Source organism: Erythrolamprus reginae, chromosome 5 (assembly GCF_031021105.1).
Source record: "Erythrolamprus reginae isolate rEryReg1 chromosome 5, rEryReg1.hap1, whole genome shotgun sequence".
Classification (NCBI taxonomy): domain Eukaryota; kingdom Metazoa; phylum Chordata; class Lepidosauria; order Squamata; family Dipsadidae; genus Erythrolamprus; species Erythrolamprus reginae.
In genome coordinates this window covers 24,758,787-24,784,609 of record NC_091954.1, presented here as the reverse complement: position 1 = coordinate 24,784,609, position 25,823 = coordinate 24,758,787, and the positions used below count along the sequence as shown (strand labels likewise).

The window sequence follows — 25,823 nt, the reverse complement described above, 5'->3', positions numbered from 1 at the left end:
TTGGGGGCTCATGTCGAGAAGCCCAGCAGAACAGTGGGAACCATTAAAGCCATCAGAGAGAGTCTGCAACCTGGGTGTCCTCCTAGATCTGGAGCTGGAACTGGAACAACATCTCTTGGCTGTGGCTAGGGGGTGGTTTGCGCCGGTTCGCCTAGTGCACCAGTTGCGGCCCTTTCTGGGTCAGGAATCTCTTCTCACAACTCATCATCTTACATCTTGACTATTGAAATCCGCTCTACATGGGGCTACCCTTGAAAAGCATTCAGAAACTACAATTGTTCCAGAATGCAGTCACATGAGCTGTTGTGGGTATGCCTAGGTACACCTACATCACACCAACACTCTGTGAGCTGGCTCCCAATCATTTTCCAGATGCAATTCAAGGTGTTGGTTATCACCTTTAAAACCCTACATGGCTGAAGATCAGATTATTTATGGGACCGCCTTCTGCTGCCACATGGGAGAGCCTTCTCTACGGCAGCTCTGGCTCTCTGGAACCAAATGTCCCAGAGATCCACATAGTTCCCACCCTCCTGGATTTCCAAAAGGCCGATGACCTATGCAATCTAGCTCCAGCCATGGATAGGAATGATATATTTTGGGAATTTAAACTGTTATTGCATTGTTTTAAAATGTAAATTTTAAAAAATTAAATTAAATTAAATTAAATTAAATTAAATTAAATTAAATTAAATTAAATTAAATTAAATTAAATTAAATTAAATTAAATTAAATTAAATTAAATTAAATTAAATTAAATTAAATTAAATTAAATTAAATTAAATTAAATTAAATTAAATTAAATTAAATTAAATTAAATTAAATTAAATTAAATTAAATTAAATTAAATTAAATTAAATTAAATTAAATTAAATTAAATTAAATTAAATTAAATTAAATTAAATTAAATTAAATTAAATTAAATTAAATTAAATTAAATTAAATTAAATTAAATTAAATTAAATTAAATTAAATTAAATTAAATTAAATTAATTAAATTAAATTAAATTAAATTAAATTAAATTAAATTAAATTAAATTAAATTAAATTAAATTAAATTAAATTAAATTAAATTAAATTAAATTAAATTAAATTAAATTAAATTAAATTAAATTAAATTAAATTAAATTAAATTAAATTAAATTAAATTAAATTAAATTAAATTAAATTAAATTAAATTAAATTAAATTAAATTAAATTAAATTAAATTAAATTAAATTAAATTAAATTAAATTAAATTAAATTAAATTAAATTAAATTAAATTAAATTAAATTAAATTAAATTAAATTAAATTAAATTAAATTAAATTAAATTAAATTAAATTAAATTAAATTAAATTAAATTAAATTAAATTAAATTAAATTAAATTAAATTAAATTAAATTAAATTAAATTAAATTAAATTAAATTTTAAATTAAATTAAATCTGAATGTAATGTAATTAAGTGAAAACAATATTCAAACAGGCATTACTGAAACAACCATAACCCAATAAATGCCTGCATCAATTCATTTATGAGAACAAGTTTGCAATAGTGAGTAAAGCATCAGGCTAAAAACCAAGACACTGTGACAGACTTTTTCCTTTGTACCTGTGTAGTCTGTAAAACTATTTTGCTACAACAAAACTTTTTGTTCACCCATATTGAGTAGAACAGAAAGAAAAACAGACACTATGGAACAATTATCTACATAGAGCACATTAATAAAATATATCAGCTAATCTGCTCAAGAAACTTTGATTTACATGAATTTCTGTAATACAAGCAATCAAGTAAAGTAATGAACTAAACAAGTATAAAAGTAGTAAACTAGAGAAAAAATAGAAAACATGAAATTATTAAAGGGTATGCATAATTTGCTTTTTAATAATATCGTTTCATTTAGAAAGCTACATGCTAAGATTTCAAGAAACAGGCAAGCGGCTGAAATATTGTTTTCTCCACAGATTCCAATACTGATACTAATGCTTGTATTTCTGCATCAGTTCAAGAATATCGGGATAACAGCGTTGTACCGCATCCAAACCCAAGACAGCATCAAAATGTTGCCAGTCAGGAATATCTTTATAAAAAACTAAATTAGTGATTCGAGCAATCAATGATTCAACATTTCTTCTTGTTGTAGCAATATCTTTTCCTCCACTCCATACGGCTACTGGTACATGAACGTCTTCTATTTTATAAAATGGAGGTGTTGTCTATGGATGAAGAAAAAAAGAAGAATGTGATTTGAGAATCACCCACTGTGCAGAGAAGTTGTCTGATGGATTCATGGAATGTTGACAGCTGGTTAAAGTCAACTGTCAGAATTAGCTTACAATCATAGAAAAGTTATGATGAGTAGGTGACTAATTGTTAAGGTGTGGCACCAGAAAGCAAGAGGACAGCAATTTCAAGAGGATATCACTAATAACTTTGATAAAAAAAGGTATTAACTTATGATACCTTTCCATTTCCTCCTTCTTTGTCTGTGAGGACAAACCTCTGGCACGAGTGCCACAGGTGGCATGCAAAGCCATATCTGCAGGCACATGAGGTGTTGCCCTATGTCAGCTCCAGGACACATGTTCACACTGGCCAGTTGAACTAGTTCTTCCTCAGGGCGTGGGGAGGCCATTTTTGCCTTCTCCAGGCTTCAGGAGAGACTACTGAAGCCTGGGGAAGGTGAAAAATGGCACAATAGGCCTATTGAAAGTTCAGAAACTAACTTTCGGTAGGCCCATTTGACCCATTTTTCACCATCCATAGGCTCCGGAGGCTTCAGTGAAGTATGTGTGCTTGTGTGTGGGGAAGCGTGGTGGGAGGGGCAGTTGTGTAAGCATGCATGGGGGAAAAGCATAGTATTATGGGTGTGGGCACATTCATGCATGCTATTGCAGGCATGCACACTCTTTTGACACCTGAGGGAAAAAAGGTTTGCTATCACTGTTCTATGGTCTTGCAGCCAGATGATACTGTCTTAATTTCAAGTGTTTAGAGAAAGTGAACATCTAAATTTGTGTTTACTATCACATTTTCTTTTGTTCAGAGATTGTTCCTATGGCTTTGCTTTCCTCTCCTTTACTTCTGAAGCAGCCACCATTACCATTTTAGCATTTACCACTAGTATTTCACTAGAAATTTTTAAAAATCATACTTTTTCTTACCGTGTTGTATATTTCCTTGTTCTTATCACCATAGTCATAATGTTTGAATTCCCCAGAAAGTATAATCTAAAAGGAAATGAAACTATTATCTACAATTTAAAAATTAATCATAAATTCTTACTGTTAAGAAATATTAATGTGACTTCCAGTTTGGAACGGAGCTGCAGCGGGAGATCCGGGACAGGGCTCTGTCCCCGACACTCCCTTCCCCCCCCAAAGGTCACTGTTTTGCGATCTGATCATGCTCGGACGGCCTGATCAAAGAACAGGGGGTCTCTTGGATCCCGAGGAGCCAACGGCAAAGCTCCGGCGGGAAGGGATTTTTTATTTTTTATTCATTTATTTATTTTATTTTTTATTTATTAGATTTGTATGCCGCCCCTCTCCGAAGACTCGGGGCGGCTAACAACAATATGAAAAGACAATGTAAACAAATGTAATATTAAAAACAATCTAAAAAACCCCAATTTAAAGAACCACTCATACATACAAGGATACCATGTATAAATTCTATAAGCCTAGGGGGAAGGGAAATTTCAATTCCCCCATGCCTGATGACAGAGGTGGGTTTTAAGGAGCTTGCGAAAGGCTCTGATATCTGGGGGGAGCTGGTTCCAGAGGGTCGGGGCCACCACAGAGAAGGCTCTTCTCCTGGGTCCCGCCAAACGACATTGCTTAGTCGACGGGACCTGGAGAAGGCCAACTCTGTGGGACCTAACCGGTCTCTGGGATTCGTGCGGCAGAAGGCGGTCCCGGAAATATTCTGGTCCGATGCCATGAAGGGCTTTATAGGTCATAACCAACACTGAATTGTGACAGGAAATTGATCAGCAACCAATGCAGGATTGCCCCGCAGCTTTGGGGAAGGAAGAACCATGTCTTGGTTTTCGCCGAGGACACGGCCACAGCAGCACGACCGCACCAGAGGAAGGGAGAGACGATTAGAAGAAGTCAACAAAAATAAGACTGATAGAGAAGAACAAAAGAGAAGAAAAGAAGAAAGTAAGTTACAATATTAAATTCTTGGATTCCACAACTTTTAAAGATAAAAGAAATTATTTTTTAAATTAAAGGTGGACAAGAGAAGGAAGGAAAAGTTTATATCCTTGGGCAAAAGGGAACAAGCAGCCGGAACTTTTTTTTCTCTCAAGCATAAATCGTAAAAATAGAAAGAAATATCATCTTTTATGGTTGATTTCCCATTCCTGAAGAGAAATCTAGGGGATGAGGGCAGATGAAGAATGATGAATTAAGAATCACGAATTTAAGACCTAAAAGAACAGGGAAAAGAGAATTGGAAGCAGCTATTGTTCCCGGACTTATTTTTGTTTGTGGAAGGATCACCTTTTTTGAAAACAAACAGAACTTAAATTTATGTAAAAGTTAAAAAGGAAAGAATAAATACAGTGGAACAGAAAATACACCTAATAAAAATAAAAGACTGAACTGTAATGGATTAATCGGCTTTTTGAAATTTGAAATTTGCACCTTATATTTGCTTTAAATAATTAGGAATCAACGAGCTGGAAGAAGATTAAATTGGACAATTAATTGAGCTAATTGTGGATGAATAAAATTAGTTGTGGACTATAATGGGATTATAAATTTAATTTGGACTATAACTTGATACAATTTGACTGCAACTATAATTTGGATTACAATTTTGAACTTGAATTATACATTAAGACAATTTGGACTTTATTGGAATACAATGGATTTATAACTTTACCTTGGACTCAACCCTGCCATAATTTGCCACAATTTATTGGACTATAATTGGATTATAATTTCAATTTGGACTATAATCAGCTATATTCTGGATTAAATATTAGACTATTTCCTAAGATCAACTTTATCCTGGAGGAAGACTTTGGTGGCTAAACCTGACTTTAGAAGAAATCTACTTTAAGTATATAAAACCCCCTTTCCTTTTTTCATTGGTATATTTGGTATTCTTTTAAGAGTTATATTGTATACTTTATTTTTTTAGCTATTTTAGTGCTCTTTGTCTCATTTATATGATTCTCTTTCTCAATTCTCTTTAGATTGCCAAACTATATAATGAATTGGATAACCCTAGAAAATAGAAGATTACTAAACTTGGAAGGCTATGATCTTATGCTGGGCTGGCACGCATTTATCTGGTATGATAAAGATAAAACACATTCTTACTTTAAAAAACACACAATGAGAAAATCCCTATTAGAGGTTTGGAAGGACATAAAGAAAGATCAATTTTTAACTATCCCTGAGTGGATTTCTCCAATAGAAGCAGTTTGTCACCCTAACTTAATCCAAGAAAGGAAGATAACGAAATATAAAGAATTAATAGATGAACAAATGAAATTAAAATCACGACAAAAATTGCAAGAAGAGGGGATAATAATTGATTGGTGGCAATATGTACAGATCCACTCTAGGTATCAAAAAGATATCAAAACATATACATTCAGGAAGAGTAAAAATTATTTAGGGAATTTGTTAATTACTAATCAGAAAAAACTAATAGGGAAAGCATATAAATACATGATAAGTTATAAAAATATAGATCAGACATTAAAAGACGATATGATAAGTTGGTGTAAAAACATAGGAAAAGAAATTGATTTGGAAACCTGGGAAAAGGTTTGGACATATAATTGGAAAATAACGAGATCAGTTTCATTGAAAGAAAACCAGATTAAGATGTTTTATAGGTGGCACTTGCCACCCAATAGAATTGCTAAGATGTTCCCAAATATGTCCCCAAACTGTTGGAAATGTAAACAAGAAATAGTTTCCTATTATCATCAGTGGTGGACTTGCCACAAAGCTAAATTATATTGGAATAGAATAGAAAGATGGATAAAAGAAATTACGCTACATGAGATTAAGAAAACTCCAGAATTTTTCTTGTTAGGTATAAAAAACCAAAATTATAAAAAGGATATTTTTTATCTAATAACCCACATTTTGACAGCGGCTAGGATAGTTTATGCACAAAAATGGAAAGAAGAAGACATCCCTATGGAGGATGAAGTAATAAGGAAAATTATAGAATGTGCAGAAATGGATATGATGATGAGGCAGTTAAAAAATCAAGAAGAATCTAAGTTTTATAATATTTGGGAAAAGATTTCTGTATGGTTGAATTAAGAAAAGGTTAAATGAATGGAATACAAAGAAAAATGTACAGTGATCCCCCGGTTATTGCGTCCCCAACCATTGCGAACAGGGTAATTTGCGATTTTTGAACCCGGAAGTCAAAACACCATCTACGCATGCGTGCCCTTTTTTCTATGGGCACGCATGCGTAGATGGCGCCCGGCAGATCAGCTGCTGGGCGGCTTCCCTGGGTCTTCCCCCTCTTGCTGGCGGGAGGGCGAGCAGCGGGCATCAGCAAGGAGTTTCCACACCACCCACGCAAACTCCTCGCTGCCGCCCGCCCTTCGCCTGCCCACACCGTTCATTCTCGCCGCTTTGGAGCTGAGTCCTGAAGCGAATTCGCTTCAGGACTCAGCTCCAAAGCGGCGAGAGCGAGCGTGGACAAGCCGTTTGCTGGCGCTGGCTCTCGGCGCTTTTGAGCTGAGTCCTGAAGCGAATTTGCTCCAGGAGTCAGCTCGAAAGCGCCGAGAGCCAGCGCCAGCTAACGGCTTGTCGCCGCCGGCATGGGGGGCTTGCCAGCACCCCCCGGACCCCCAACCTGGGTTTGGGGGGCTGCTAGGAAGCCCCCCATGCCGGCGGCGATGTTTTAAAATAGCCGCGCCGCCCCCAATCTTCGGCTCCTCGCTAGCGCTGCGGGAGTAAAAACACCATCTGCACATGCGCAGATGGTGTTTTTACTTCCGCAGCGCTACTTCGCGAAAACCCGCTCGTTGCGAGGGGTCCTGGAACGGAACCCTCGCAACGAGCGGGGGATCACTGTATATGAATTGGATTTTTTCTCTTTTTTTACTTCCTTTATTATTATTATTATTAAGAAAGGTTAAATTACATGAAAAAAACTTCTTTTCTTACCTAAAATACTGTCTTGATTTTACAAATTCTAGTATTTTTCTTTTCTGTATTAGAAAGACTTCTGCTACGAGGGGGGCAATTATAGCCCCTGTATATGTTAAATGTATGTCTGTCCTGTTCGTCCTTTTATGATAATCAATAAAAATACTTTTTTAACAAAGAAATATTAATATGATAGATATATATGTACAATATTTTTTATTTGGAATATTATAAAGAAAATACAAAATTATTTAAAAGAGCAAAACCGCTAAACAGTGAAAAATAATATTTACTATTTTATTATTTTTTATTTTGCTAAGTATGTAAAGTAATAGCATATTGAATAAATTTTAAAATGTCAAATATGTACAACTAATAAAAGGAACTAACCCAAATGTAATGTGAAATCTTAAATAAAAAATAAAACTTGAGATAAAAAATATCTTATATTGGTGCTGAACAGACCTTTACATGGAAATGTATAGTGAATGTGTTGAGGCTGGCTCTGGCCCAGCTTCTGCCCCAAGGAATGTAGAGGTGGAGGCAGGGGAAACATCAACATGTCATAGGCCTGTTTTATTGCCGAAAGAGTCAGGTAGTGCAGTTTCCTCGGACGAAGAAGAAGGTGGGGGGTGACTTGGAAGAGGGGGGCTTGGCACACAGCCCAGGAACCCAATCTCCATTATGTTTGGTCGATTTCGATGAGGAAGTGTTAGACCTACGCATGTGCAGAATTATGCATAGAAGAGACCAATTGAAGAAATATTACAGGAGATAAGAGAGGCCACCTGTGTTTGGGTAGGGCTCCAGTAATTAGAGCTGCTGATATAAATAGCAGTGTGCTGGCTTGGCCGTTGTGGAAGATTATCTGATCGTAGTTTCTTCAGGACCGTGCCTTGCTGTTTCTGAACTTTGTTTGTTGATTTTTCACAACTTGGAAACCAAAGCAGAGAAAAATGTGTGTGTCTTACTTCATGGAAGAAGGAGGGCTGTGACGTTTCTTCACAGCTGCTAGCTAAGTACTTAGGACTGATTAAGGGGATTGTACAGCCTACAAGGTTGTTTTGGGACTAGTACTTTTTATAATACAAAAAGGGTGATTTGTTTCTTTTGAATTTTGTGATAAAGAACATTGTTTTTGAACTTTCAAGTGGGTGTGGGTCTGAAATTTTTACCCTTGAATTTTTCGGAGACTCATACCATAGAGCCCGGCAGAACAGAATGAAGGATTGTTGGAAATTAATTCCTCGTAGATTTTGGAAAATTACCTTTATGATAAAAATAACAACATGGACCCATACATGTCCACATATCTTAGATTTTATCACATTTATTTATCCAATTTATCTGGCCATGATTTGTCTAAGCGGTTTTACAATAAAAACAAAAGCAACACAACATTTTAAAATAACCAGATACTGTACAGCCAAAAAAGTGAAATCACAGCTAGTACAGTACATAGTAACAGTATAAAATACAGTAACTTGCCAGAGTCCCCTCTTAGTGTCCTCTCTATTTGGTAATGATGAGAGAGAGTTCCTTGATGTTGGTATATAAATCATTGTTTTGTGCAAAAATTATTTATAAAGCACTAACAGTAAAAAAAACACTTTAATGGTAATGAAGTGGTTGTTGTATAATATTGATTTTATTTTATTTTTAAAATCAAATATCAAACAATTTATTATTAGGTTTGGAAGGAGAAGGACTCTTAGATACCATGTTTCTTGACTAAGGAACCCCACAATGTGGTAAGTGGGGGGGGGGACTCTCTATCAAAAAACATTTTATTAAAAAATGGAAGCAAGTAAAAATGTTAAAACTACATGACCAATAAACAAACAAGTAACCCTATTTAACATGCATTTTATACTCATACAAACCATTTAGATAAGTATAACACTTTGACCTCCATTTCGATTTGCCTTGAAAATAAACTTAAACCATGCTCTACCTGACTCCAATGATTGATGTCTTTTACTGATGTATCCTCAGGACTGAACCCGGCATACACATCTGCCCGACTCTGAAAAATCAAAAAGAATCTACATTTTTATCCTGAGGGAATATATGAAAAGATTACTTATTGTTATGTTGTTGTAAGATACAAAGAAATTGGGGAAATAACTGTTTCCTCCCATACTTCAATTTTTTTTAAAAAAAATTGCACATAACCACAGACAATAGGAAAACACTATTGGGACAATATGTGAATAAGTAATTTCTTATTATATGCCTTTAAAAATGTCTCCCCAAATATTTATAATAATTTTTCCTTGAATTTGTAATGGTGAACTAGGGGCCAGTTCACTAAATTTATCTCAATCTGATCGGCTGGAGAGAACCAATTACATCATTCTACTTTCTCAATATTTTAATATATAGAATGGAAGTTGCAATGACTAGTAGCAGAAAAGTTACAAAATGCCTGAATCTGTTTCAGGCCATTTTTTAAAAAAATTATTTGTCAAACAGAAATTACAAATTTCAACAAACAAAATAAGAAAATCTAATCTGATAGGGATGATAGGCATACCAGTATGTCTATGACGATAGGCATACATGCACACCTTCCCCTTAGGAACCTCCTAAACATGGAGTGAGATCCACAGAAGTCAAATTGGAATTAAAATTGAATATTAATGGCTGAGACAACTGAATCAGGTTAGATATTCCAGACTGACAATTCTGTTAAAAAACTAAATTTTTGTACTTCATTTGGCTAAAAGTACCTTCTTTATAAAAAGTATAAATAAAAATAGAGCTTACTTACTACATTTAGATTTTTTGGGTTAAACCCTCCTATAAGGAAAATGCTTTGTAGGCATAGTTGGTCAATTCCTGGGTAGCTGCATGCATAAATCAAATTGGTTTTAACTTTCTCACTAAAAATGGAAAATTCTTTAGTGCCCCATATAAGCTGCAAAATAAAATGACCCATCAATATTTTTTATAATTTTGAAAAAAATGTATAAATATTTTGAAAACAAGTGCCTTGTCAGAGTATCATTGTACTTACAGATAAAAGGAAACAAAAAAAAGTTAATAGTAAATATTAACATACAAACTAATAGCAATAGTAATAATACGATAGCTGTGATAAAATAATATAACCAAAAAGTTTAGACTAAATGTCTTTTTACATTTTCTTATTTGCATTTTTATCCATCACTATAGTTATATACATTTTTATTTTCAATATTTACATTATTAATATTCATAATATTACTTTCTCAAATTTCTACCTCTTGCCTCTATTCAGTCATAAAATTTATCCCATATCTGATAGTACTCTGAAGATTCTTTATTTTTATTTTTTTTATTAATTTAATTTAATAATTTCATGCTGATTAGTGTACATTCAAAGTGAAAATAAAGTTTCTATTCTATTATATTCTGTTCTGTTCTGTTCTATTCTATTCTATTCTTCTTATAAGGTTTAAGTGTTAAAAACATGCATTAGCCCCCTATAGCTGGGTTTAGACTCTATAGCAGAGGTCCCCAACCGCCGGTCCGCGGACCGGGACCGGGCCGTTGGGGTTTTCCAGCCGGTCCGCGGCGCCGCTGCCCTCCCGGCAGAGGACATTATGCAGGACAGGGTGGGGTGTCGGGCAGGGCGGGGAGAATCAGGAGGCTCCTTTGGCGGCTGGGGGCTGCCTGGCTTTGTGATTTTGGCTGGGGGGGAGTTAGGAAGGTCCTACTTCTCCCCCCCCCCAGCCAAAAACTCAAAGCCTATTTGCTGGATATGGGCGATGAGCGGGACGAGCGGCGCCGAAGCCGGTGGCTGTGGCAGCTGCTGCAAGAGGCTTCCGCGCCGCTCTGTCCCACTCATCGCCCGTATCCAGCAGATAGGCTTTGAGTTTTTGGCTGGGGGGGGACTTAGGAAGGTCCTACTTCTCCCCCCCACCAGCCAAAATCTCAAAGCCTATCTGCTGGATACGGGCGATGAGCGGGACGAGCGGCGCTGAAGCCGGTGGCTGTGGCAGCTGCTGCAAGAGGCTTCCGCGCCGCTCTGTCCCACTCATCGCCCGTATCCAGCAGATAGGCTTTGAGTTTTTGGCTGGGGGGGGACTTAGGAAGGTCCTACTTCTCCCCCCCCCAGCCAAAATCTCAAAGCCTATCTGCTGGATACGGGCGATGAGCGGGACGAGCGGCGCCGAAGCCGGTGGCTGTGGCAGCTGCTGCAAGAGGCTTCCGCGCCGCTCTGTCCCACTCATCGCCCGTATCCAGCAGATAGGCTTTGAGTTTTTGGCTGGGGGGAACTTAGGAAGGTCCTACTTCTCCCCCCCCAGCCAAAAACTCAAAGCCTATCTGCTGGATACGGGCGATGAGCGGGACGAGCGGCGCCGAAGCCGGTGGCTGTGGCAGCTGCTGCAAGAGGCTTCTGCGCCGCTCTGTCCCACTCATCGCCCGTATCCAGCAGATAGGCTTTGAGTTTTTGGCTGGGGGGGGGGACTTAGGAAGGTCCTACTTCTCCCCCCCCCAGCCAAAAACTCAAAGCCTATCTGCTGGATACGGGCGATGAGCGGGACGAGCGGTGCCGAAGCCGGTGGCTGTGGCAGCTGCTGCAAGAGGCTTCCGGGCCGCTCTGTCCCACTCATCGCCCGTATCCAGCAGATAGGCTTTGAATTTTTGGCTGGGGGGGGAGAAGTAGGACCTTCCTAACTCCCCCCCCAGCCAAAATCACAAAGCCAGGCAGCCCCCAGCCGCCAAAGGAGCCTCCTGATTCTCCCCGCCCTGTGGAGAAGTGTGGAGGGCTGCGTCACTAAGCTCCACCCCTCCATAACCCCACCCCCATTTGACCAAAGCCCCCCCCCCCCCACCGGGCCGTGGAAAACTGGTCTAGCTTAAAGCCGGTCCCTGGTGCAAAAAAGGTTGGGGACCTCTGCTCTATAGCATACAGGTGGAACACCTGAATAGGTAAATACCTACTTCTCTGAGTAGGTAAATACCTACTTCTCTGAATTCTTCCAATTACACCAAGTAGCCCACTAACACCTTCCAGGTTATAAGCAGGTGTAAGGCTTATAAAGAGCTTCACTCTATCAGTGATGCAGGGCAGGTTCGCAAAAGCCACGTAACCTGCAAAAAAGGAAGGATTAAAATATCAGGATTGCATGATTCCTCTATGTATTTTTAGGGATGGCCTGAATCTTATCCCTCTTTTTGAGAAAATCTCTTTCTCCCCACATACAAATTAAACCCCACAATTTTTATATTTCTACTGTTGGAAGGTTTTATTTATTAATTCTCAGTCTGGGGAGAATTCTTTTTTATGAAAAAAGAAAAAGAATTGTTTGGGTGTTCCAAGAAAACACAAACTCTGCTATGTTTCCCATTTGAAACTTAAAGAATTTCACTGCTTCTATTGGTCATTTTTATCTAAAATTTGTTCCCATTGTCAGTTAATGCCTTTAACTGATCTACTTGATAGTGGGGAGAAACACTTAAAAGACATAAACTGTCAATCAATTGAATGAAGTATTGTTGAATATGCCCATTATTGGTTAGAACAGTGTTTTTCAACCGGTGTGCCACGGCACACTGGTGTGCCGTGAGACATTATCAGGTGTGCCGTGAAGCTCAGCTTCTGAGACCGGAAGCTGAGCTTTATTCTTCGCGCCCAGCTGGAGCTTCCCAGTGGAGGCGGCAACAAGTGTCCTTTCGGGCCCGGCGGGAGGGCAATGGCAGCGGAAACAGGAGGCTGCCGGGTGCAGCGGCCCCGGGCACCATTCCCTGTAGGCTGGGCACACCTGCGCCAGCGTACCCCAAAATTCCCCCCACGCACCCTTTTCCAGGGGCGTGCAGGGAGCCGCGGCCACCCGCCCGCCTGCCCGATTTCCCTCCGCACGGCTGTGGACGCGGATCCACTGCCCTCGCCAGCCTGATCTCCCTCCACCCGGCTGGGGAGGTGGATTCGCTGCCCCCGCCAGCCCGATTTCCCTCCGCCCGGCTGGGGAGGTGGATTCGCCGCCCCCACCAGCCCGATTTCCCTCCAGTGGCTGGGGACGCAGATCTACTGCCCTCGCCAGCCTGATCTCCCTCCGTGTGTGGGGCGGGCCAACAAACCGACGACCAGGGGCTGTCCGTCCGTGTTGGGTGGTGCAGGGCAGGCACAGGCAGCCCCAGGGGAGAACAAGGCAGGGAGAGAAAGGAAAGAGAGAGAAAGGGAGGGAGAGAAAATTGAATGAAGGAGGGAGAGAAAGAAAGAGTAAGAGGTAGAAAGGATAGAGAAAAAGGAAGAGAAAGGGAGGGGGAGAAAGGAAAGAGGGAGGAAGGGGGGAGAGAAAGAAGATATGAAGGAGGGAGAAAAAGAAAGAGATAGAAAGGAAAGGGAGAGAAAGGAATGAGAGAGAAAGGGAGGGAGAGAAAGGGAATGAAAGAGGGAGAAGGGGTGAGAGATAGAAAGGATAGACAGAAAGGGAGAGAAAGGAAAGAGAGAAAGGGAGGGAGAGGAAGGAAAGAGAGATGAGAGAGGAAGGAGGAGACAGAAAGAGAGGAAGGAAGGAAGAGAGAAAGAAAGAGGGATGGAGAGAGAAAGGAAGGAAGAGAGAGAAAGAGGGAGGGAGAGAGAAATAGAGTGAAAGGGAGAAAGAGAGATTTTTTTGTCCAAACGTTTTTAGCCCCCCCCCCCTCAATGTTCCCCAGGATTTTGAAATTATGAAAAATGTGCCGCGGCTCCAAAAAGGTTGGGAAACACTGGGTTAGAAGGCCTAACAAATCATTCTACCAATTCTACATCCATAGCAGTAGTGGGATTCAAAAAAATGTACTACCAGTTCTGTGGGTGTGGCTTTGTGGCCATGGCTTGGTGGGTGTGGCAGGTAAAGGACATAGAAAAATCTCCATTCCCTCCCTACTCCAGGTTAATGCAAAATCCCCATTTCCTCCTGATCGGCTGGGACTCTGGAGGCAAATATATGGGGGCGGGACCAGTCAGAGGTGGTATTTACCTATTCTCCAAACTACTAAAAAATTTCACTACTGGTTCTCCAGAACTGATCAGAACCTGCTGAAACCCATCTCTGATCCATAGAGAGCAACTATAGTATCTTATAACCTAAGCATATCTAACAATGAGCATAAAACATTATTTTGGCACTTTTCCCATTATTTGTCCATCTGTTATGGTCTTTAGCCCTAAGCTCTGAAATCCAATCATACTTATCTGCAGTGATACCAAACGTTTTACTACAACACTGTGGGCATGGCTTATGCAGGATGTCCTGCATTTTCTTTCAACATCTTTCAGTGCAAATTGGGTGTTCTGGGGTGGAGCTCCATTTTCACTACCCCACTGTGTTGCGCCCCCCCCCCATCTGGGCAGTAGCCCACCCATGCCTATCTGGTGAAAGATTTAATAAGAAAAAGAGAGAGATTGCAAGAAGCAGAGAAACTACCAACATAGAAGTTGTAACAGTTAGTGGTGACTGAAGTTGATCTAATTGGTCTGTCACTTGGATGTCTGCTTGATATCTAATCTGGGCAGCATATTTGTCTTGATAAAAATGAATTTGGTTTCTGTGTAATATTGGTCTTATCTTCAGTTCTCAATAATGTCTCAAGGGATTTCACTTCAAGAACTCAAATAAAGTTTCTCCCCTAGTTGGAGTAAATATCTGTTAATTAATGTCAGAAACCTATGTAGTAGTTGTCCATGATGTAAACAGTTAATTCTAAGATTTCTCTCAACTCACAACTCAGCAAGATTTTTTAGAAGTAGGTTATACCGGATGCAAAAATTCCAATGGGTATTCAACTTCTAAAGGTCTCAATAGAAGATTGTGCTGCTGATGTTATACAATTTGTTACTGAAATGTCTACAAGAAAGCCACCAAGTGAGAGAGAGTACAGGGGTCCTACAAATAAGAAGTCTAAATATAAACAAATTTGGGGAGCAATATTAAGATACTCCCCTTTTTTTAATCTAAAGGAGAATGCCACTTATTACATATATATATATATATATATATATATATATGTGTGTGTGTGTGTGTGTGTGTGTGTGTGTGTGTGTTTTCGTAGATTTTCACAGGTATATGTATGTAGATTGTTCTGAGTTCGGGTTTTGCCCCGTGTAATATTTTGAGTGTCTATGCGACGTTTCGGTGAAATCAGCTAAAAACATTTAACATATATGTATGTATGTATGTATATATATATATATATATATATATATATATATATATATATATATATATATATATATATATATATATATATATATATATGTAGATTGTTCTGAGTTCGGGTTTTGCCCTGTGTAATGTTTTGCATGTCTATGCGACGTTTCGGTAAAATCACATTTACCATCATCAGGCTGGAGTTCCAATCTCTGTGTTTTTGCAAATGAATATTAGCAACTGACATTCCTTCTTAGCATGTAGTGTGGGGGTGGAGATTTGCTTTGAATGTAGCAAATAGATTGGGTGACTATGCTTCCGTGATCTGATTGGTTGGTGTAATCATGGTTATAGAAGGAATGGTATGAAGATTATGAAGTGTTTTGTTTAAGTCTGATTTCCAAATATAAAATTCTAAAATCATAATAATTAAAGGATTGACATATTGATTATAATGAAGTTTTTATTTTGTTTAAGGCTGGTTTCCAAATCTCTGGCAGACGTGAGGTATCATCCCGTTTATTTAAACAAAAAGATCTTTTTTCAATTTCAATAGCTTCTAGAGAGATTCTTTTATATAAATTCTCTGTTTTGTGGAGTAATTTAGAACAGGGCACGAAATTGACTTTGAAAAAACTAAATTACTCCACAAAACAGAGAATTTATATAAAAGAATCTCTCTAGAAGCTATTGAAATTGAAAAAAGATCTTTTTGTTTAAATAAACGGGATGATACCTCACGTCTGCCAGAGATTTGGAAACCAGCCTTAAACAAAATAAAAACTTCATTATAATCAATATGTCAATCCTTTAATTATTATGATTTTAGAATTTTATATTTGGAAATCAGACTTAAACAAAACACTTCATAATCTTCATACCATTCCTTCTATAACCATGATTACACCAACCAATCAGATCACGGAAGCATAGTCACCCAATCTATTTGCTACATTCAAAGCAAATCTCCACCCCCACACTACATGCTAAGAAGGAATGTCAGTTGCTAATATTCATTTGCAAAAACACAGAGATTGGAACTCCAGCCTGATGATGGTAAATGTGATTTTACCGAAACGTCGCATAGACATGCAAAACATTACACAGGGCAAAACCCGAACTCAGAACAATCTACATACATATACCCGTGAAAATTTACGAAAACATATATATATATATATATATATATATATATATATATATATATATATATATATATATATATATAACGGTCTTGGTATACAGTGATCCCCCGCTCGTTGCGAGGGTTCCGTTCCAGGACCCCCCGCAACGAGCGGGTTTTCGCGAAGTAGCGCTGCGGAAGTAAAAACACCATCTGCGCATGTGCAGATGGTGTTTTTACTCCCGCAGCGCTAGCGAGGTCAGCTAGGCGTTTGGTTCTGAGCCCAAAAGATAAAATCCAATTGAAATACCAAGGAATCTATGACTGTGTCTTAACTTACCTAGTCCTGCTCCTTGGGAATGTCCAACATAATATAAAGAGTCTTGTTTTGTTTTATTTAGAATGAGGTTTATTGTTGCTGGGATATCATAAATTGCCATTTCATGAAAACTATAACACAAAAATACATAAAAATACACAACTGTAACTTTATTTGCTTCTTACTATCCTTGAACCTTAATGTTGGACCTGGTAATGGTATTGGTAATAGTAATTTAATGGGGCCTTGGTCTGAAGGCTCTTAAGGAATTTATATTATTGCACTGTTCTGTACTGTACTGTACTCTTTGGATTGTACTGTACTATGCTATGCTATACTATATTACACTTTTTTTTACTTTAAGCCTACTTTTTGTGGTATATGACTCATTCCAGGACATTATTTAGTAATCATGCATTACATTGGCATCCTTCAGTCTCGAAAACCATGGTATCATGCTCTGGATTCCCCAGAATCTTAGTAATCATAAGATGGCCATATATAAGAAATATGTGTAATATGTTCCCATATCCTAGATATCTTGGTCAAAGAATCTTCCTCTATCTGTACCTTTAAAATACAGAAGCTTCAGTAACCCATGAAAAATAAACAGATTAAAATGTACAAATATTTTTTCTCCCTATTTTCTGTCTTCAAAATTCACATTTTTGCCAAGGCAACCAAAAGCTTTTAAATGAAGAAAACTAGAATAAAAATATATCACGGTTAAACAAAATAACATGTTATTTTTATGTATTTCTATTTTGTGACATTGCTTTTTAAGTAAATGCTTACTGTATCTATTTTAAACTTGGCTAATATAAAATGCAAATGTTCATTCTTAATTTACATTCACCCTAAAACAATAAATTTGTAGAATTGACCAAATTTTTTCATTATCAATTTTCCTTAAAATTTACCTGAAATTCCAGAATTCTTGCTGGTAAATTGAAAACTTTTTGTGCTTTTTAGACGAAGTGGTCCCTCTAAAATTTATTATCCAGACATCATAGCCAGCATCTGCTAGGAAAAATCCCAGGCTGTTGCTAGGAAGATTTGCGATCCAACATCTCCCATCCCACAGAAAGCCATGTCCCAATAAAACAATTGGTCTGGGTTCTGCCAAGGAATCCAAGAATACATGATTTATTGTATGTTATCTATAAATACAAGGCTCTTCCAGAAACAATGTATTAATTGAGAAAATACATTCTGCCTTGTTTAAATGCCTTTGCAGCAACACACAAAATATGAGCCAGCAATATGCAGCAGCGGCTAAAAAAACCAACACAATTTTAACCTGCATCAACAGGGAGATACACTCCAAGACTAAGGAGGTATTAATACCACTCTTTAATGCCCTAGCCAGACCACACCTAGAGTACTGCATTCAATTTTGGTCACCCCATTACAAAAAGAACATTGAAACTCTAGAGAAAGTACAGAAAAGAGCAACTAAAATGATAAAGGGACTGGAAACCAAGACATATGAAGAGAGGTTGCTGGAACTGGGCATGGATAGTTTAGCCAAAAGGAGGACCAAGGGGACATGATGGCAGCATACAGATATTTGAGGGGTTGCCACAAAGAGGAGGGGGTCACACTATTATCCATGGCACCAGAGGGCCAGACCAGGAGCAACGGATGGAAAGTGACCAAGGAGAGATTCAACCTGGAAATAAGGAAGAACTTCCTGATGGTGAGAGTGATCAACCAGCCTGCCGGCAGAGGTTGTGAATGTCCCATCACTTGACACATTCAAAAGAAAATTGGACTGCCATCTGGTTGGGGTGGTGTAATGTTTCCTGCTTGAGCAGGAGGTTGGACTTGATAACTTGAAAGGTCCCTTTCAAACAAACAAACAAACAAACAAACAAACAAACATTTACATTACAATTTTGTAGAGACCTGGATTAAAAGGTCAAAATATAACTTGGACCCTTGCACATTTGTTGAGAGCCCCATAAATCAAATGCCAAATTATTATGGGCCAACTACAAGAACCTTGGAAAAGATGCAGTTAGTGTAATGTATTCTGAATAGGGGCTATATACAGTAGTCCCTCGCTGTATCGCGCTTCACCTACTGCGGCTTCACTTCATTGCGGGTTTTCAAGAAATATTAATGATAAAAATCATTCTCAGATCTTCGCTGGTTCGCGGGTTTCTGAGGAAGTCGATTGGCAGATTTAAACAGCCCGCGGAACTCAATCGGCAGGTTTTTCAAAAAAAAAATATCTAAAATTGTAAATACTGTATTTAAATACTGTATCTAAAATAAATACTGTGTGGGAAGGGTTTATAAACACTTAAAACAATGAAAACCTACCAAACAATTACAATATAAATACTTAAATAAGTACTATCAGTCGATAAATTCCCCATAGCGGATTTCACCTATCGTGGCTGGGTCTGGAACGTAACACCAGCGATAGGTGAGTTCTTACTGTATTGCTACACAAACTGTCAGCCGCGGTTTGGCCTTCAAATCCAGATATCTGCAAAATCTTAATTATGCTACCCTAATCCATCACTGATATTTGTTTCATAACATCTGTAAACTGATGAACTGAAATAAATCGGGGGGACAGATGGGACTGAGTCTACGGAGAGGGGTGGCATACAAATCAAATTAATAATAATAATAATAATAATAATAGTAATAATAGTAATAATAGTAATAATAGTAATAATAGTAATAATAGTAATAATAGTAGTAATAATAGTAATAATAGTAATAATAGTAATAATAGTAATAATAGTAATAATAGTAATAATAGTAATAGTAATAATAGTAGTAATAGTAGTAATAGTAGTAATAGTAGTAATAGTAGTAATAATAGTAATAATAGTAGTAATAGTAGTAATAATAGTAATAATAGTAATAATAATAGTAATAATAGTAATAATAGTAATAATAGTAATAATAGTAATAATAGTAATAATAGTAATAATAGTAATAAATTGGACAAAAATGGAGAATATTAAATATATAATAACATAAGAGTTTGATGGAGCTATAAATTACATAATTCCCTAAAATCATTCCTGGAGCCAAAATAATTGTGGTAACCCATGCATCATCAGTATCATCTTTACAGAAGCAGTCTGGCTATCATATGGTTCACCAGCTGTAGCTTCCAGGCTGACCTTAGGGGGAACCCAATTTACACCATATAAGGGGCGTGCATAAGTGCACCAGTGTGCCTTCCGTCCCCTGTCCAATTGTCTCTCCTTATCTCATTTATCCTTTCTTCCTTTCATATATGATCTCCTATACTTATATATCTTTTCTTCTCTCCTTTTCTTCATTTATATTACTACATATCTATTCTCTTCAATGTGTATTACGTATTGGACTAACTAACTAACTAACTAACTAACTAACTAACTAACTAACTAACTAACTAAATATAGTATTCAGTTTGTCAGATGCACATGGTTCCTGTCACAAAGGTGCCCTGGTCCATGGAGCGCTGTAATTGCTCTTGTGGTTGATGCTGGAAGGGGACTCTTGACCTGGCTTTTCTTTCCAGCAATGTAAAGTAGAACTAGGAAGATGCACAAGTCATGGACCAGCTCTTTGGGGTGAGCCTGACCTTATCAAGACCAGGATCAAAGTTAATGGATCCCCATAAAGTAGCAATTCTAATTGTCAGCAGGATTTTATATGAGCTTGTTTTAGCCCAAGATTGACTCAGCCTTCCATCCTTCTGAGGTAGGTAAAATGAGGACTCAATTTTTTGGGGTAATATGCTGTCTCTGAAAACTGCTTAGAAAGGGTTGCAAAGCACTGTGTATATAAGTCTAAGTGCTAATGCTATTGCTATCTAGTCCCTCGAAGCCTCCAGTACCATTTCAAAACTTCACTAACTCTAAGTCTTGCAATATTCCCTACTGGAGCAATCAATCAAGGCTTGACTAGTCTCCCTTCATTATTACCAATAGGGACTACACATTCAGGTGGGAGTTATTTACGGATAACCACGTAGTAATGCTTACTACTCCCAGCTCTTGATGCTAGTTTAGGAACATACCATAGTTCAGGGGTGTCACAATCATGTTTATACTTTGTCTACCATCTCAATTAGAATGGACAATGCGGTTTCTGTTTCATGACCAAGATTCAGAGTAATGAAGATATCACTTCTCCTGGATTCCTCTATAATGGGAACGTTTTCTTAAAAACTTTTCCTAATATTGGAGATCAGTGTAAGGTTGGAGATTAAGTGAAAGTTCTCAAGTACAGCTGGAATAAGGATTATTCCCTTTAGAAGACAGATTGCCATGTTTCTTTCATGACAAGGCAAATGGCATAATTTTCCCTTAGAGAAACTTCACATATTACTTTGGGCCTGACACCTTAACTATCTCCTGAATCCAGCCACAGGTGCTCCACCTGTAAGAGCCAGAAGGTGCTTGTATCCAGATCACCAAAGGCAAAGCTCTCATTATGAAGAAACCTATCATTGCTTTGGTTCCACAAGTTCCACAAGTTCAAAGGAATATTGGAATGAACCACCCATCATAATATACTGCTAACACCTGCACATTGTAGAATATATAATACGGCTTAAAAAGAAGCTATTTTCCAAAGTTGAAAACAGAAATAGCTTTGTACTCTTCCACTGCCCCAGAGGTGGGTTCCGAACGTTAGCAACCTGCTGATGATGTAATTTTGGAGTCAGGAATCTGGCTCTGTCTGTGCCCATCCATTTCTGCTGCCATCTCTTTTTCTGATTTTCCTTTGTTTGGATGGCTTCTCCTTGTTCTGTGCTTTGAAAAAAGCCTCCCCGCCCACCCTGTTAAAACTGACCTTTATTTCTTTGCCTAAAGCACAGCTGATCAGCTCCATAGCTGTGTTTTGGGCTTAATCCACTTTCTGAACATGCATAGAAGTCAAATTGCTTGAGCGCGTATGTGCAAAATGTCACAATGCAAACCAGTGGGGATGGTCATTGGAACCCACCCCTGCCCTATCCCCAAAGGCAGACTAAGTTTTAAACCTGGTGTTCTGTTCGGGTCTGTGAGACCCGAAATCAAAATTTGAGACCCTGTAAAAAGGTTTCCCTGCATATCTGAAACATGAAATTTCATGACTTTGCAACATTTCAGGGGTTCTCTTTCTGAGAATTTTTTTGGGGGGGTGGGGGCTTCGTTCTTGCTGGGGAAAAATAGGCCTAATGTTCTGTTCCCGGGTCTCCCTGACCCGGCTGGAAAATTCTTCATTTGAGGTGCTTATGTTTGGTCAATTTGAAAACCTTTTTCACTTGTAAAGTAGTCTGAACATTTCTGCACACAATGATATGAAAATTGAACTGAAAAAAATAATGCTTATTGGTTTATTTTGATCATAAAAGGCAGCCCCCCTTTTTGTGAACTTTTTTTTTCAATTTATAGATAGTTTAGCCTGCAAAATGCGTTCAATTTTACTAAAGTTGGTGTGGGATTGGTAGTTTGAACATTTCTGAACATAAGAAAAGTATAAATGAACTGAAAAAAATGATGCTTATTGGGTTTTTTATCAGAAATAAGTCCTCACCCCCCCCCCAAACAAATGCTTGAAACAATTTTCACTTTAAAAAAAATTAGGATCCAAATCAGAAATATTTTTAATATCTTAGGCATTGATTTACTAAATTTAACACTGCTGATCATCATAAAAATATTTTTGGGGTGTGGGGGCTAACTTTTTTCTGGGCAAAATTTTACCTACACTTTGTACTGTTCCTGGGTCTATTTGACCCGAAAAATAAATTCTTTTAGGTACTTAAATTTGGTGTTTTTGAAAACCTTTTTCACTGGAAAACTAGTTTGAACATTTCTGAACAAAATGATATGAAAATTGAACTGAAAATATTGATGCTTATTGATTTATTTTCATCAAAAATACCCCCCCAATTTTTGAGCATTTTGTGTCAGTTTATATTTTTTTAGACTACAAATCTCCAAAGGATTTCCCCCCAAAAGGTTTGATATAGAAAATTGAACATTCCTGATCAAAAGAAAAATATAAATGAACTGAAAAAATTGATGCTTATCGGTTTATTTTTGAATATAAGATCATATGGTCTTATACTCAAGTATAAGCCTACTCGAGTATAAGCCAATTTGAGAATGAGCATGGGGGGCCTTTTATGAGCAAAATAAACCAATAAGCATCATTTTTTTCAGTTCAATTTTCATATCATTATGTTCAGAAATGTTCAAGCTACCAATCCCACATCAACTTTAGTAAAATAGAATGAATTTTGCAGGCAAAACTATCTATAAATTGAAAATAAATTCACAAAAATGGGGGGGTGCATTTTATCAGCAAAATAAACCAATAAGCATTATTTTTTTCTTTCAATTTTCATTTCATTGTGTGCAGAAATGTTCAAAGTTGTTTCCAAGTGAAAAAAGTTTTCAAAAAGACCAAATATAAGTACCTAAAATGAACAATTTGTGGTCCGGGTCAAATAGACCCAGGAACAGAACTTTAGGATGTGTTTTTGAGCAGAACAGCATTAATGACCACTTGAATATATATGTAATCCAATGTGGAAATGCCACATTTCAGACTTACCTTCATGCTGGGGACAGTGTTTTCCATGAGGAATCCTGTTTAACTGAAGATAATAGCCATCATCAGTCAGAACTTGATACTGTTCACTGGGATAGCCCCAATATTGGATGACTTCAGTCTGTAAATGAAATAAATTTGTACTCAATATCTAAGGTGAACAGCTATTTTCAATAAGTTGAATATACTTCTGCTCCATATATCTTTGTGGATTTATCATGGGTCATGATCAAAACATTTAAATATGTTAAAAGGTTAAATAAGGTTCAGGATGGAAGTGTTTTTAATAGGAAAGTGAACACAAGAACAAGGGGGCACAATGTGAGGTTGGTTGGGAGAAAGATCAGAAGCAACATGAGAAAATATTATTTTACTGAAAGATGCTTGGAACAAACTTCCAGCTGACGTAGTTGGTAAATCCACAGTAACTGAATTTAAACATGCCTGGGATAAACATCCATCCATCCTAAGATGATATACATAAAATAGTATAAGGACAGACCAGATGGACCATCAGGTCTTTTTCTGCCGTCAATCTTACATGTTTCTATCTTCAGATTTAGTGAATTAGCAATCCTGGATTCAAACAAATTCAAACTTAATATTAACCACTCCAAACTTGACTGTAAAAAATATGACTTTAGCAATCGAGTTGTTGAAGCATGGAACTCATTACCGAACTCAGTAGTGTCAACCCCTAACCCCCAACATTTTTCCCTTAGACTATCCACAATTGACCTCTCCAGGTTCCTAAGAGGTTAGTAAGGGGTGTACATAAGTGCACCAGTGTGCCTTTCATCCCCTGTCCAATTGTCTCTCCTTTATCTCATATAGCTTTTCTTCCTTTCATATATCTTCTCCTCTATTTTTATATCTTTTCTTCTATCCTTTTCTTTATATATATTACTACATGTCTATTCTCTTCAATATGTATTGTGTATTGGACAAACAAACAAACAAACAAACAAATAAATAATGGAATATGCAGAAATTATAAATACAGAACAGTTAAAAGCTATGCCTGAACTGCATGTTAGATCACAGACAGACCAATTAGAATATAGTACAACTGGCTGACATTTGGTAGGTGTAATAGCAGCTCTTTTGTTGACTGTTGATTTGCTTCTAAAATTTGTATGATGGGTCAAATGAATGCTCTTGTCACATGGCTTGTGTTTCTCTCCAAGCATCTCAGGTATCAGAAAACAAATGGAGAGTCCACGCCTCATGAATCCCAGTCATTTTTGCTTAGTTTTGGTAGAGCTGGCTTGATGTGAGGGTTCTGATCAATGCTCTAATAAAATCAGGAGCCTCAAGCCATTTTGAATTTTTTTTAAAAAAAAAAATCCAGTTGTTTATTAAGAATGCCATGTTGGCACAACCAGCTCTGACTTCACCCAGTTTGCGCCTAGCCTCTGACCCCGTTACTCTTCCACCCAAGGTATGTCACCAATCAAATTCCCTAATGAACAATTTCATGGGTTGTAGAAGTCACTCTCTCTGGCCTTAGTAGGGCTCCATGGAGATGGCCTTGACTTTGGCCAGCTAGGATATGTTTTGTTTTGACTGACGTGTGAATTCCTCACTAAAGTTGCGAGGCACGATTTCCCGTCTCCTATGGCAACTCTGGAGCTGTTCAAGAAAGCTTCTCAATTTGACAGTTTTGCTAAATGAGTTACTCTTAGGATAGGTCTGTACCTTGTAATTATGTACTGTTATCCCTACTGGGTAGCGGAATAGAACATGTTCTGGTTCTGTCATATTATAATAACATAACATCATTATAAATAGTGGAGCTTCAGAACAAATGGATTTCTACTTCAGAGGTTGTCTCACTCAAAGGTGCCTTTTCCAGAAGGCAATGAGACTTTCTTAACTTTTTCTTTGAAACATTTCTTTTCTCATTTCTTATAAGAAAAAAAAAACCCAAGACAAACTTGTTTTCCAAAAGACAGTTGCCTTTTGGAAAAAGCATTTTTGGGACAACCTGGATTAACCAGAATCTCCCTAAATTACTTTAGAGGTTCTTCCCAAGTGATGAGTTAAGATACTCTTGGTATGTCAAGGACTGAAGCAATGAACACAATCAGAAAAAAATATATTCTTGTTTTATGTAAACCAGTGTTTCCCAACCTTGACAACTTGAAGATATCTGGCCTTCAACTCCCAGAAGTCCCCAGCCAGCATTCACTGTCTGGGGAATTCTGGGAGTTGAAGTCCAAATGTCTTCAAGTTGCCAAGGTTGGGAAACACTGATATAAACAACTTACGGGTTTCATAAATCCTTCAGGATTCAAATGTCTTCTGTTGAAAGAGTATTCTGAATTTGTAGTCTTCTGGATTAAGCATACCAATGCCAGAAGCACCCACATCCCACCTGTGAGTAAAATAATTATATTTTAAGATTATAATTTTAATGCCTGAAAATCTTCAGGAATCATTTTTGATAGGTATTAGAATATATTTCCCAAAGGCCTGACTGTATTGTCTTCACAACTAAAACAATTTGGCAACTTTTATTAGTTGGCATTTCCTAGATTTATGCTCTGAGAATAGCCGACCATTCTC

At 37.6% G+C, this 25,823-nt stretch overlaps 1 protein-coding gene across 1 annotated transcript; it reads right to left on the bottom strand.

Moving 5' to 3' along the window:
• Positions 1-1,851: 1,851 nt before the first annotated feature.
• LOC139168382 (putative lysosomal acid lipase/cholesteryl ester hydrolase) lies at positions 1,852-25,628 on the bottom strand. The gene is made up of 10 exons (XM_070753961.1): positions 25,526-25,628; positions 23,259-23,376; positions 17,612-17,810; positions 16,713-16,822; positions 12,079-12,208; positions 10,372-10,378; positions 9,900-10,046; positions 9,081-9,152; positions 3,149-3,214; positions 1,852-2,200 (listed from the first exon to the last, which is right to left on the bottom strand). Exons 1-10 carry the CDS (start codon positions 25,625-25,627, stop codon positions 1,964-1,966), a joined length of 1,188 nt encoding a protein of 395 aa, XP_070610062.1. The 5' UTR covers position 25,628; the 3' UTR covers positions 1,852-1,963.
• Between the last annotated feature and the right edge of the window lie 195 nt (positions 25,629-25,823).

Coding starts and splice junctions, on each gene's coding strand:
- LOC139168382 (XM_070753961.1), bottom strand. CDS start 25,627: ATGTGGGTGCTTCTGGCATTGGTATGCTTAATCCAGAAGACTACAAAT. Junction 17,811..23,258: donor ACACTGTCCCCAGCATGAAG/GTAAGTCTGAAA, acceptor ATTCCTTGGCAG/AACCCAGACCAATTGTTTTA. Junction 3,215..9,080: donor ACATCAATCATTGGAGTCAG/GTAGAGCATGGT, acceptor ATTTCCTTTTAG/ATTATACTTTCTGGGGAATT.